Source organism: Haliotis cracherodii, unplaced genomic scaffold (genome assembly GCF_022045235.1).
Source record: "Haliotis cracherodii isolate W230 unplaced genomic scaffold, xgHalCrac1.p SCAF_1, whole genome shotgun sequence".
In the NCBI taxonomy this organism is placed as follows: Eukaryota; Metazoa; Mollusca; class Gastropoda; order Lepetellida; family Haliotidae; genus Haliotis; species Haliotis cracherodii.
The window spans coordinates 83193080-83208874 of record NW_027266264.1 but is presented as its reverse complement, the minus strand read 5'-3'; the positions used below and the strand labels follow the sequence as shown (position 1 = coordinate 83208874).

Below are 15795 nucleotides of genomic sequence, written 5' to 3'. Positions count from 1 at the left end.
TAATGTTTAAAATGTTTCGTTTCATTACTTGACGCATCGTGTTCTGGGGCGTCAAAATGGCTCAAAGAGGTTGTGATTGACCCGTCTAAAGCTCTCTTGTCCGTGAAGATCCGGGGTAGAATAGGTCTTCAACTACCCATGCTTGCCGTAAAAGGCCACTTTGCTTGTCGTAAAAGGTGACTAACGGGATCGGGTGGTCAGGCTCGCTGACTTGGTTGATGCATGTCATCGATCCCAATGGCGATGCTCTTAGTGTTTATGACTTGATTGTCTGGTCCAGACTCGATTACTTACAGATCGCCGGCATATAGCTTGAATATTGCTGAGTGCGGCGTTAAACAACAAACAAACAAACAGACAAAACAAACAAACAAACAAACAAGCAAATCAGTGATGTTGATTCAATGCAGCTCTGAAGACCCGGGTTCGAATCCCGACAAGGGTAAAATGTGTGAAGCCCATTTCTGGTGTCCCCCTCCCTGATATTGCTGGAATATTCCTAAAAGCGGCGTTAAACCATACTCACTCACTCACTATTCTACTTTTAGCTCTCTTCCAGTAATATCACAGCAGGAGACACCAACAATGGGCTTCTCGTATTTCACCCCCGTTAGGAATCGAACCCAGGTCTTCAGTGTCACGAGGGAACACTTTAACCACTAGGCCCCCACTGCTCTCACGTTTTGATGCAGACGGAGTACAACGGAAGGGAAGGTAAAAGTAAACATTACACACATCTAATCGCGAGGGGGTAAAGTCTGATTCTGAAATGAACCTTTTCTTACAAGTATGAGCAACTTGGAACAGTTTAGCCGCTCTTCTCTTTATAGACAGTTACAGTATTCGCATTCCTCCCTTGCATGGCAATTCACATTGAGTCAGGCTTCACAAATTGTTCTCTGAACTTTGCACGGAAAATAACACTGCATGTTCCGCTAAAATAAATACCACAGAAGAGGTGCAAATTTCAAACTATTATCACGATAACTAATCGCGGTGTTGCGGTAGCCGACGAGTCAACAAGGGCTGGTGGGGTTAAACACAGTACTGGCCACAGCATCTTATAGCTTGGACACAGCAAATAGCCACCATCAGATACAAATCGGACGGCCATCTTAGGAAATGAAAAAAGTTTTCACCGTAACCTCAAAACGTACTTTCAGTTCAAACAGAAGAACACAGAATGTGAACAACAGATGGAATTAAAGAAACCATTTCGGTCCATTGCAGATTAAGAATAAAATTGCTCTAACTCAATTTATATATTGAGCAGGATTTCAGCGAAGATACAAACATTCATCGATGACTGTCTTTAGAGTAACATCATATATTTACATTTTTCAACCACTATATGACAATAGCTATATTCTCCATCACAGTGGATAAGGCACGTATCTCCAGATTACAGTGTACTCACTAAGGACTATCAGGTCAATGTCCTGGTGGATGTAGTGTTCAATAGATGAAATCAAATCTAGCATATAGTAAATGACTTGAGAGATACTTTAGAATATCTGATGCAAATATTTTCAGCATTGAAGCAACTGTTTTAAAAATAAAATGTTATAAGGCACAGTTGGATGCCTGACTGGGGAAATTAGAAATGGGCGTGGTCAGGCCTACGCATTTAACTAAAGAGAAGAGTCTTAAGACTGTGCTGTGTCATGTGTTTACCTAAGAATACGTTCAGACAGTAAAGTTCTTGAAATACAAAAAGTGTCTACTGAGAGACTGTCTTCATTATTCCTCTCCAGGCGTGTGATGCCCACACGTGTAATGTAGCAGCCACTACGCTGGCGGGTTTTAATCTGTGTGTTTACCAGTGTATCTATTGTGCAAAGGAGCTAATCTGTAGCGAGCTAGGACAGTCCGCCATTGCTACCACAGGCATTCTTTCAAATCATCACTTGCACTGCTGTTTGCTTTCCCACACTCAAGTCTCGGTGTTTGGGGCCTATTGTACAATTCGCACATCTTAAAGCGCATATCTTTAAAAGAAAAAAACTTTCCTAAAATTGGAGTAAAATGTTAGAAGTTGTCTTTTGAAGGCTACTTTCGGTTTTAAGAGGTATCGATTTCTCAGACATTCTTCGTTTCTTACAGCTATTAAGACCCAAAACACCCAGTTAATCCACGTTTGGTGTCATTATTGCAATATGTATTCGTAGTTTGCAAGTACATACATAATCTAAATAAATTAGATGTTACCAAATAATGAACTTGTTCACGCAGGAAACTTTTGACGTCTTAATACTTTGGGTTCATTATTGAACTTGCTCAAATCCCAGATAGTTTTAACTACAAAATCAGGCGGACGTTGGAAGAAAGCGATTTTGGTATCAGTTTGGTCTAAGTTAACGAGACAAATATACATATTACATATGTAATTATGTGTGAAATAGAAAAAAAAGCTACAGCGTCCGACATATCTGACAATGGTAACATCTTTGACGGTAGACACATGAAATTGTTAAGAAATAGTTATCCTGAGAAATATCTGTTTCTTCACTGAAGTTCAGAATCGTTATTGGTACAAAATGGCGGACTGAAATATTGATTAATAGGTTACCTTTAGTTAAGGCAAAGTTTGCAAATTTATATTTACAAGTTCAATACACATTGTAAAGGATGGTACTGCTAATGTAAGTGTGACACTTCATTAAACTTGAGTAGTCTTCGAAACACTAGGTCCTGACTCCCACCATCAATGTCGGCAGTAAAAGATTTTTCAAAATGGACGCCATGTACAGACGTGACACGGGATATGAAGAATCGCAAAAGTTATCTCCGCGCAAAATTTAAATTGATAAAACAAGATATAACATTTCACTAACCTGTCAGACGCCATGGTATCATCATTTCAAATAACATTCATAATCCAATAGAAGATGTAAGTATTTCCATAAATCCATGAAACAGTACGTTCTAGTTGACATCCTCCATTTTGTAATGGATATCGCAAAGGCTTCTGGGAATGGTGTAGGGGGGAAGCGTTAAGGGGGAGGGGGCAGCGGGATGCCTCTCTAGTGTGTAATGTCTCGATCGATTCCTTCCTGTTGGTACTCGGGGATTTGCGTATTTCCAAACACCAAGATGTTTGCCCTTATAGGCGAAATCCCATACTCGCCAACATACAATACCATCAAGATCAGAACAAAACTTTTCTCACGTTTTATATGTAAAAAAGGAAAGAAATTTTAAAACTTTTTTTATCATAAGGTAAGACTTTCAATTGTTTGAAGCTAGGAATGAAATGGGGGTTGGCAGTATGTTTAAGGTCACTGAGTAATCAATTGAACCAACACAAGATGGGGACAGTCAGGTTGTTTCCCTGCAATCCGGTTCTACATCCTTTGCCTCCCCCTCTGGTTCTACGCGCCATGACTAGTAGTCATGATGCTATAAATCGATAACTGATGTGGAATTTGGCAGTTGTCACGAGCTTTACCTACAAAGGTGTACTTCATGAACAGTTGAAAAATTGCGCGCTCTTTCAGCATCTATCGCCCGCCCATTGAGTTAATTACAAAACGCCTGTTGGTGGCCGATCTGTCATGTAGGCGACAAGAAACGGAGTTGAAGTAACCAAAAGCCAAGGGTTTATCTCGTTAAGGAAAATCCCTGTCCAAACAAGCACAAGAAGGGGTTCCTACAATTGCAAACTACCCCATCCCCCACACCTGGTTGAATCGGATGATGCGTCATTAACATCTCCATGGCCTTCAATCAACGTACATTTCTTCTGATGAAACTCTATTTCAGGATTTAATTAGAAAGAGCAACTGGCTATTTGTACTAATGATACAAAACATTTTTTGATGTCTTTTCATAAAATTCCCATATATCATGTGTAATGTACAACATGTATGACAAATATATAATGTGTTTCGTACAACATGTATGGCACATATTTGGATTAAATATTTATGATCGTTCAGTGATGATCTAACAGTTTGCAAACATGTCATATTCCCCATGATCCTTTGCTCAGTGATGTCATGAATACACAAATGACGTCAACCATACAAGCCGCAATGGCGACAATCAAAATGTCGGATACACTGGAATTTTAGAATGAAAAAAGCCTTCTCGAATAAACCTCTAAAAACGTTCTTGAAGGAAGAAGTAGTATCTCACATTAACCATACACAAAGTTAAAATTCAATTTATTAGGAAAAACTCATTGATTTGAAACTGTATCCCAAAATCAATCAGTGAAAAATAACTGCGGGCAGAACAAAATTATTTCAAAGAAAAGAACAAGAGCTGTTTTCGAAAAACCCTGAATTATTACCTTCCCTTATGTAAAACTTAATTTACATCATTCAATTTTAAAGGAAGAATGCATCAGTGACGAGATTCCGATTTTATAGAGTTCAAACTGAAGATAGTTTAACTTTTATCAAATGTTTCAGTTTTCGGCTGACGGGAACTTCATGATCCTCCATATTACCGATAGCCTTTGGATAATATTTTGAACAAGTACTTACTTGCAGTCATCCACAATCGGCTGACTAGAGAGATTAGTTGTCGCCGTACTTTCAGATGTTGTTGTTGAAGACTTTTGTGAATTATTCCTCTTTCTCCTCCGTCTCCTCCTTCTCGTGTCATCATCGGTGCCCTGGGAAAGGATCCCAACGTCCGAAGGGCCGAACTTGTCTGGGGAACTCATCACTGGGATGCGATCACCATGCTTCTCGCTATCTTTACTGGTGATGGGTGATAAAGGCTGATTGAGGTTCTTTATAATCTGTAGAAAATGGAATACGTTGCTTTAGTTCCACCACTTTAGTTCCTGCTACGAAATAATCCCACCCAGTGTGGTAAAATCCTCTGAGAAGTGTCACGGGAGTGGCAGAAGTGGCTGCGAGAACTGCTATGGTAGGAGAGGGACCAGAGTTCCAGAGATGTACATCGTAAGGTTAAGGCCTGTTCCGATGTAATTCAATAGACTGGGTGTATTCCTATCTCACTGCCCGATGGCCGCGTCGCATCATCACCACTGAACAACGAAAAGTGTTGCACATCCGAGTAAATATTACGTAAGCCCAAATCAGAAAAATACAATAATCCGCTTGCTAAGGACACTGGGGCCTTCTTTGTCTCACACAGTCTTGCGCATGCGCAAGGAATGTTCTAAGCACTGGAACATTTTTCCTAGTGTTTGAGCCCCAGTGAGTGTCTAGCATGAAGGTAGCCACGACCAATGGCTGCGCGATGCAAATGTTGTTTAGTGATTTTGTTGTTTGTCAACAAATATTGGTCCCGGGAGAGAGAGCTTTTTGTGAGAGAGATAATCCAAGTTCTGGGCCGACAGCGGAAGATAGAAACACTTGCAAATAGCTAGCCGTCGATCGCTGATAGACAACCCTGTTCAGCTGACGACGTGCCCAATGTAGGCAGCTGCGCAGACAATGTCGTTGCCAGTCTTTGTAACCCGAGACTGAGTATAGTTACCACATTCTCACGAAAAAAACAGCCCCAAATGCCTGGAAATTCGCTCTTAATCACTCCTCTCTGTATTCGTTGGGTTACATCGATACCTAATCCCAAAAGCCAAAAGGCACTTTATCTAAGTCTTAATTTCTTAGGAATGGGACAAGGGGCACTGCTGCCTCCTTTATTATCTTACTTTAACCGATATTTATTTAAATTGATGACGATTCTTGTCCTGTGAAAATTATACGAAAGATTGTGTCTCAAAGAGTCTCAAATAGGCATGGTCAAGCCTTAACAAATATTACCATTGCATGAATCTTCGACCTAAAAACTGAAACGTCCTTGTCTTTTTCTTTAGTTTAAAAAAAAATGCTTTTTTTCTGGATTAACTAAGCAAAACGTAACGGCGACTGCCTATTTTGAGCTGTACTTTCGCGGAAAACCCGAAAGAAAATATTTTTTGGAGCGATGAAGATCGGACTCTTTAATCTTTGTTTCACATATCTATTGATTATGTATCCTGTGGCCTCCAATACAACACGTTTTTCAACTATATCCTTCAGAGATTGCCAAGGTTGCTTCGACAACTCCACACCCTCAGAGCATGAGCCAAAACCACCAAGCCTCCCACAGAAAGGCATATTCGCTGTTCATGTTACTCACAAGTAAAGTGATATTGCAAACATTAAGAACAGAATTGTCATGATGGCCGCGATGAGACAGTGGTGACATTCTGGCAGTAAAACCGTTAGGGTAGGTCTTAATGTCGCCATTCGCAGTTTGATCACGCAGCATTCCTACTCTCGACATTCCGCGCATGTCCGGTGCTGTGTGACATATATGGGACTAACGTCCAATGCATGTATGTGCATAGTCGGCAGAAGTCAGAGACGGAGGCAGAGATGTGCTAAATTTCATGACAGCGTGAATCACTGCGTTTTGTCAACACCTGCATGCCTCGTCATATCTTTATCAACAACATATAAAGCGAGAGACATAAAACAAATAGACATCTGATGCAGAGTCAGATGCATCAATACATATTGGCTTGTTTTATTAGATTATGGGATCAGGGAATATACTGATGCGTCGTGCTTGCATGGACCGGGTATTTGAACTTATGATCATACTGCGAACTTGAAATGAGGATAACATGACAAGAGACTTAGCAGTATGGCGGTGTTGAAACGTTTCTTGAATTATTACTCCAAACATTTGTAAAACCAGATTTCATGCAACCATATTGTTTTCAGGACAATATTTTAGCACGGGTTTGTTCTGAATTCACCATGACAGATTACTATGCTTTTATAGTTAATTGATATACTATCAATACCAGTATACTGAGTATATGTTGTCATAAATGATTGCGATCTGATATCGAAAATAACACAAATAAGACGTACGTTATAAGACGTACGTTATTATATGAATATCCGTCAAATACTTGTGATAATAATGGCAATATAAACAGAAATATCTATAGTAACATATACCTAGACATATACACGCATATTAATAAACATATGCAGACTTGTCCCACAGATGAATACTTCAAATTGCTTAAAAGCTGTATTTTATATACTGTACCTAACTTAAATATTATCACCTACAAAGAACATATTCATAGCCATAATCAAACAGACGAGCAGAAAAAAGAAAAATAATACACAAGAAAGTAACTTACATCAATATCATCATCGTTGATATTGTGGATTTTATGCTTGAGGTTTTCGTTGTTATTGTCCCTGTGTTTGAACTGAGTGGACTCGAAGTTGAAGTCGTCCATGATTGCCCTCTCTTTCCTGAGAGCCAACAATGTCTTATGGAATTTTCTTGCCAGGAATCCTCTGACTTGGGTCTGGATGAGCACGACCTTGCTCTCTAGTTCCTGCAGAAGAGTGTTCAGGAGATCCTCGTCGCCGTGCTTGAGGAAGATCTGTAACGAGACAGCACTGTGCAGCTGATGGGGGTGGATTATCTAGAGTGCAGAGGGAGGGGCAGATTTGGTGCTGCATCTGCCAAGAAGTCTGGGTGGGGTGGTTCAACTGATAAAAGAATACGATGCTCAGAGGGAGAGTGATATGTGTGTTGGTGTCCTTTCGGTATCCACCACTTTTGCAATTTACAAATAAACTTACAAACAAAAAAGTGTCATAATTAAAACAATTTGCAGTTAGGTACTATGCTAATAAAATGAACGCAAGGCTTGCCACACAAACACATGGTTATCGCAGGACTTCCATCGTTGCCCCTTGCTGTCTTACAACAGTGAGTGAAATATGCACCAGTTTCCTCTAATTTATATTAATCACATAATCAAATACCGTACCACGTCGTATCTCCAAACATTTGATCCAGATGGACAATGGGCTACCTAAAAAGTGACAATCACGTTGGCACCAGATACATTTGCAGCAATTATAAAAGGAGTTAAATCTTTGCAAAAAGAATACTAAACAAATTCTTTCCATTCTTTATCTGTCCAATTCAAAGACATTCGGTGTCCATTGTTGTTTTTTACAATTATTGAACAACACACCGTGTGACAGTCCACTAAGGTAACAAACTATTGAAATAGCCCCTCAATTACTTACAACACGAGTTATGCTAGCCAAGTGGTAAATCCATCCACCTGGTAAAGGAAGGACTATATTGTAATGATCCTGCCTGCAATGTATCCACGTATATACACACCACTTTTTACAATTTAAACCTTGGCTCTCTGTTGCAGATGTCAGTTTTTCACCAATTCAATGCCATATTTCCAACAAGCAAACATGTTGTCCTCCCATTTTTACAGAGAATCTTGATCAATAGATGTTGCCTCGAATTACAATCCATATGCGCAGGAACACCTCGATCCCTGTTTATAATGATGGCAGGTCATAGGGATGGTTCTGTTTATACAAAGAGAGTTGCTTATATCTTTGATAGCAGTATCAATTAGCAAAGTCCAAAAGTTGAAGGTTAAGTCTTGTACCACAGAACCTGCCAGAAAATATCATCAAGGTTGTAGATGAGCTATCGGCCAGTAAGGGACTGCATCTCCATTAATGAATGTAACGTACACTTGCGGAGGCCCATAGGGAGGGGACAGGTATCTCTGATATTTCCAGAATTCTGGCAGGAGGAAAGGAGCTTGTCTTTATTTAAAGGCCAACTGAACCCCATTCCACAGACCTTCAAGGCAATCTTTGTAATTACCGACAACTGTGACCTTGAAAGCGATCACTCTTTGTAATTAACAAAGACTTTTTATGATGTCTGGAAAACGTCATCTACAACTCCAAGAAAGGAGACATTGGTGGCCTTGATTTATCGGAGATGAAATGAGTAATGACTTGTCTCCTGTCCAAGTGATTCTGATTGGTTATTTCAACGTAGATAGCAAGAAGACGCGTCTTCTATAATCCACAACGTATCCTGACAAGTCGTGTGGCATGTATTATCGCTCCTCGTCCAAACACATAACAAACTTCATAACGCTTACGCCATAACAATGATTGACTGCATAACTGACACCTTAAAATACGTTTGATCAAGCTTGTATTTTATGGGGGAGATAGTTTTTCTTTGGGTAATCTGAGTGCATACATGTTCTTTAATCCTATGGATGAGCATGTTAGCTAGAGTCACGTGACTCATGGCCACTGTCAAACTATGCTAATTAGTCTTATGCTAAAACTAATGGATTCGATCCAAGGTGCAACAAACGTGTTGACAAGTGCACCACATGTGCAGTCAGTAACCTTGACCCGCAATAAGCCCGTCAGTCTAACAACACACCATGTACTTTCATAATCCAACCCATCTCAAAAGACAGAAAGTATTAAAGTGACAAACGATTTCAAAATGTTTTACTCATATTAAGTTCTAAAATGTTCTGAACATTAAGATATGAAATGTGTTCTGAAAGACATGTTTACTTTTGAGTTAACGATTTTTTTAATTGACCTTGACTTCAAAGCATCAATGGCGTAGCCATGGCGGCACGTGATCCTTCTTGTAGATTAGCTGCAGAGAAGTGAATATCCCTAAGCCAATTAGAGAACTGTCTATACGTGCGTCGATCAATGGTCCTTTTTGCACTTAGCGCGGTTTCCATTGTTAAAATCTCAATTAGCCTTTTTTTAAAAGTCTACTGATTAAGATGTTATTTACCAAAGGACTCACTGTTGCATATCTGACAGTCTGTCTTTCATTGACTTTCAAAGTTTTTATGTCAGTTTTCTTAAGACACGTTTCGATTTTTTGCTTTAAAAAATAAATATGGTTATGTATCCGATGCTGTCGTTCAGGCCGTGTCAGGGTGTAGGTATTGCATGAATTGTTGATCAATGCATGGGAAGCATTGTCACTTTTTTGCAACATAGGGCATACATGTTGACTGTATGTAAACCATTATTTGTAGAACCATGAGATACTATATAGGGAAAACAGAGGCATGTCTATATTGACAAAAGAGGGAATAGAAAGAACATTGTGTTCTTGTCATGTCGACTTTTATTTCAGAGTGTATTTGAAGAGGATTTAGCGGTTACACCAGTGACAACAGGGTAAATGTAAGTGCTTCTTCAGGCATGTTACACCAGAAAAAGAAGTATAGATTTTTTTAGACGAGGCGCTCAGAATGAAGTAACATTGAGGGATCGTTTCTGTTTATTGTGTGACTCAAAATAAGTGTTCCTAAGGAATTCAAACATGGTATTAAATTTAAAAGAAGATAGGTTACCTCCCGAAATTGGGGATTAAACTAATTGTAATCATGATCAGTCCTCTTTGAAGATATATTTTACCAATAAATATTGCAAGAGAAGCACACTTTCTATTTATCCGCATTCATTAAATGATATCAGGTTTTCATCGATTTTCACGAGACAAAGTCAAGTTCAGAAACGCCGCTAAACTATCTCCTTGTAGGACGCCTGTTTGTAGAGCGGTCTCAAATATGAGCATAATTTCTAGCTGAATTAACATGTGACTTTTTGGAGACAAGAATATCTTGTTAACTATTCGGAGATTGTGATCCTTTCAGGAGGCATCTGGATAAATAATGACGGGATTTATCACGTGACTCCTGAAATGAATACTTTAAATTATTATTAGAAAAACAAGTAAAGTCGATAATGATGTTAAGCAGGTTATTAAGAAAATGGGATCTGTCATTTTTACAGATGTCAATTTATAATATTTAAACGTGTAAATAATCATTCTATTCTATATGCATCTAGATGGTATATGTTAGATCGTTATTTCTTGACTATTTGTGTGAATATATACAATATAAACTGCTGGGCAAAGAAGGTATACACTTGAAAATAAGACTTTATGAAATCATTACAATCATAATTTAATTTAATTATGGTCATTGGCCGGAAAGTATCGCAGTCAAAAATCAAACCAAGTGACAGGAGAAATATTTGCTACAATGCCAAATGAATATTCATAGTCTAAACGTGTAACCGACATGTGTGATATCCAGGCAAGCAATGATATTCGTAACTGAACGAACAAACCCATTAAAACATCTGCAGTAAAACACTGAAAGAACGAAAAGGAGCATTAGACCCATACTGGAGTCGATACAGGTTCTGTCATGTCAACATCCCGTGGTCCATCTATATATCGAGCTATCAGTAGTTCGAGACAATGGAGTAGTATTGAAGCCGTAGTATTGAAGAGGCTGTCTAGATTATTAAGTTGCATCGTCTTTACGTAGTAACGAGTTAACAGTTCTAGTTATAAACAAACTTTACTATATTGAACATGATAATCGGAATTAATGTTTTAGGTATTAAAAACGTTATTAAAGATTTGATGAATAAACATTAAAGAAAGGTTAAGGTTTATAATATCAACTTCATAAAACAGGTCCTCGTTTAGCCTTGCTTATTGCGAATTTACTCGGAGTGGAAGTGTCCGGAGACAAGATGAACCCACTCACCCTGACAATCATTAAAACACTGGCATGGAATTGATTACCTGCATTCCACAGTCTACTGCTAATACTAGAAATGTCCCAAGCTCTTAAACTATTTTAAAAGCTTCAAATTTGAAATAAACGTGGGATTGACACTGTACGAAGTCAGCTGAAAGTTAAAAAGGTAGGTATTTCAATCTTGTACAACGTGCATTGGCATACAATGTACACATTGGATACCCTGTTAACCAATTTGTGTGCAAATACGAAAAATAACAAGCACTGCCGATGGGATCAGAAATGTTTAGCAACACAATAACATTTTGTGTTGTATGTCATAATGAAACCCGAAAGTCAACCTTTACAAAGGTACCAAGGTCTAAAATGAAAAAAATACCCTTGTTCTTAGGATGCTAATTCGGACATTTTTTAGTTCCCTTTTTGACTTTACATAAAAGAAGTGGAACACAAAAAAGCTTTGCTCTTCGTTCCAGACGAAGCAGAACCTTCATCCCAAAGGTGTGAAATAAGCTAAAGAATGTGCCAAATCAAATGGAATCGATTTGTTTAGAGACTTAAACTTTATAGACAAAACCCAGGAAATATCTGTCGTTCCCCACACTTGTTGATTACACTGACCGAGGTGTTAAGTCTGTCTTTGGCCACCGTCCCAAGGCCCCAAACTCTGACCAGGGGGTATGTAAAGAAGGGGGACATTCAATTTATGTCCTGCGATTTGTTTTAACTTCTCAAGGTGACGGAAACCTACCTACTCGCACACGTAACGAGAAATGCCACAGAAACGTCTACAGAATCCATAGTATGTCACTGAAGCAGAGCTGATTATTTATTGTTAATTGTTTCGTCTGGTATCGGGAATACCTTCCCGGGAGAAATGTACAGTTGTCTTCAAGGACATACCTTCAAACACGTGGGAACTATGAGAAGATTGTCTGACATGTATCTAGACCACAGTGGCGGTAGAGTTCGTGGTGATTGGGTAGACGATTCGGGAATGTGTCAAACAAACAGCTTATCCGTACCCTTCTAGACTAATATGTACCATCACATCAATCAATAGCACATCGATGTGACAATCCAACACATTATACGTGTTTATAGTGTGTTGGATTAGGGACGAATAGGTGAAAATCTTAAAAATCAATTTGAAACGAAATGTAAGAGTACATGTGTGTCATTTCTGTGTCGTGTTACAAGTTTCAAAGAGCCGAAACAAATTACATTATAAAGTATAAGAAATTGGGATTCATGCATACCCGGTGACACATTAACCTTTAAAGAAAGCAAAAAGCTGAACAATTACCTGTGGGATAGGATTGGAACAAGGCGATGCGTGTTTGAAGTATCCCGCGATTCGTGTCATCCCCCACACCACACACCCCCCTCCCCCCGCAAAACACACCTCTCACCCCCCACTTCCGACACACGATTCACAGCACCATGGGAACACGGAATTACGTCATTTTAGCCAGCAAGTAACGTTTAGTTCACAGTCTTCTCACAGTCAAGAATTCTAGAGAAGCAACAACACCATCATCATCATCATCATCGTCATGTGGCAGCCTCGGTGGCTGAGTCGGTTAGATCGCTGACTTAGTGTGCTGGCAATTAGGAACCTCACTCTGGCGGTTTGCGTTAGAATCCCGGACAGAACTCAACCCCCCCAAAAGTACTAGAATCTGTACTTTACTAGGAAAGTGCAATCCCAAAAATATCATTGGAGAGAGACAGTTCGTGGGTTATAATCACTTTTTGGTAAACAAAACGTCTGATTTGTCGTTAAATATATACTCATCCATTCTACGGAACATAACGCACAATGCAGGAGAAACGGTTTTGGTTGTTGTCGTAGTTGCAGTATCAGGTTGTAGGGGTATTTGTTGTACATTTAGTAGCAGGTGGTATAGTGAGGTATTGGTTGTACGTGTACTGGCAGGTGGTATAGTGAGGTATTGGTTGTACATGTACTAACAGGTGGTATAGTGAGGTATTGGCTGTACGTGTACTGGCAGGTGGTATAGTGAGGTATTGGTTTCTACATGTAGTGTTGTGTGGTTTTGTGAGGTATTGGTTGTACATGTACTGGCTGGTGGTATAGTGAGGTATTTGTTGTACATATACTAGCAGGTGGTATAGTGAGGTATTGGCTGTACGTGTACTGGCAGGTGGTATAGTGAGGTATTGGTTTCTACATGTAGTGTTGTGTGGTTTTGTGAGGTATTGGTTGTACATGTACTGGCTGGTGGTATAGTGAGGTATTGGTTTGTACATGTACTTGCAGGTGGTATAGTGAGGTATTGGTTTGTACATGTACTTGCAGGTGGTATAGTGAGGTATTGGTTTGTACATGTACTGGCTGGTGGTATAGTGAGGTATTGGTTTGTACATGTACGTGCAGGTGGTATAGTGAGGTATTGGTTTGTACATGTACTGGCTGGTGGTATAGTGAGGTATTGGTTTGTACATGTACGTGCAGGTGGTGTAGTGAGGTATTGGTTTGTACATGTACTGGCTGGTGGTATAGTGAGGTATTGGTTTGTACATGTACTGGCAGGTGGTATAGTGAGGTATTGGTTTGTACATGTAGTTGTGAGGTATTGGTTGTAAAATCATAAATAGCAGGTGATATACTGGGGTATTGGCTGTATAATCATGTAATAGCAGGTGATATACTGGGGTATTGGCTGTATAATCATGTAATAGCAGGCGATATACTGGGGTATTGGCTGTATAATCATGTAATAGCAGGTGATATACTGGGGTATTGGCTGTATAATCATGTAATAGCAGGTGATATACTGGGGTATTGGCTGTATAATCATGTAATAGCAGGTGATATACTGGGGTATTGGCTGTATAATCATGTAATAGCAGGTGATATACATGGGTATTGGCTGTATAATCATGTAATAGCAGGCGATATACTGGGGTATTGGCTGTATAATCATGTAATAGCAGGTGATATACTGGGGTATTGGCTGTATAATCATGTAATAGCAGGTGATATACTGGGGTATTGGCTGTATAATCATGTAATAGCAGGTGATATACTGGGGTATTGGCTGTATAATCATGTAATAGCAGGTGATATACTGGGGTATTGGCTGTATAATCATGTAATAGCAGGCGATATACTGGGGTATTGGCTGTATAATCATGTAATAGCAGGTGATATACTGGGGTATTGGCTGTATAATCATGTAATAGCAGGTGATATACTGGGGTATTGGCTGTATAATCATGTAATAGCAGGTGATATACTGGGGTATTGGCTGTATAATCATGTAATAGCAGGTGATATACTGGGGTATTGGCTGTATAATCATGTAATAGCAGGTGATATACATGGGTATTGGCTGTATAATCATGTAATAGCAGGTGATATACTGGGGTATTGGTTCTAAAATCATGTAATAGCAGGTGATATACTGGGGTATTGGCTGTATAATCATGTAATAGCAGGTGATATACTGGGGTATTGGTTCTAAAATCATGTAATAGCAGGTGATATACTGGGGTATTGGCTGTATAATCATGTAATAGATGGTGATATACTGGGGTATTGGTTGTACAATCATGTAATAGCAGGTGATATACTGGGGTATTGGCTGTATAATCATGTAATAGCAGGTGATATACTGGGGTATTGGCTGTATAATCATGTAATAGCAGGTGATATATTTGGGTATTGGCTGTATAATCATGTAATAGCAGGTGATATACTGGGGTATTGGTTCTGTAATAGCAGGTGATATACTGGGGTATTGGTTCTAAAATCATGTAATAGCAGGTGATATACTGGGGTATTGGCTATATAATCATGTAATAGCAGGTGATATACTGGGGTATTGGTTCTCAAATCATGTAATAGCAGGTGATATACTGGGGTATTGGCTGTATAATCATGTAATAGCAGGTGATATACTGGGGTATTGGTTCTGTAATAGCAGGTGATATACTGGGGTATTGGTTCTAAAATCATGTAATAGCAGGTGATATACATGGGTATTGGCTGTATAATCATGTAATAGCAGGTGATATACTGGGGTATTGGTTCTAAAATCATGTAATAGCAGGTGATATACTTGGGTATTGGTTGTATAATCATGTAATAGCAGGTGATATATTTGGGGTATTGGTTGTACAATCATGTAATAGCAGGTCATAAACTGGGGTATTGGTTGTATAACCATGTAATAGCAGGTGATATACTGGGGTATTGGTTGTAAAGTCATGTAATAGCAGGTGATATACTGGGGTATTGGCTGTATAATCATGTAATAGCAGGTGATATACTGGGGTATTGGTTCTAAAATCATGTAATAGCAGGTGATATACTTGGGTATTGGTTGTATAATCATGTAATAGCAGGTGATATATTTGGGGTATTGGTTGTACAATCATGTAATAGC

The 15795-nt window shown here is 39.1% G+C and overlaps 1 protein-coding gene across 1 annotated transcript in view; it reads right to left on the bottom strand.

The window, feature by feature from the left end:
* LOC139447933 (chitin synthase chs-2-like) overlaps positions 1 to 15795 on the bottom strand; it is a 90827-nt gene that overhangs the window by 19564 nt on the left and 55468 nt on the right. Inside the window, exons 19-20 of the mRNA XM_071229462.1 lie at positions 7127 to 7378; positions 4491 to 4750 (exon numbers count right to left, since the gene is read on the bottom strand). Coding sequence (XP_071085563.1) covers positions 4491 to 4750; positions 7127 to 7378 — 512 coding nt within the window. The remainder of the gene's footprint in view (positions 1 to 4490; positions 4751 to 7126; positions 7379 to 15795) is intronic.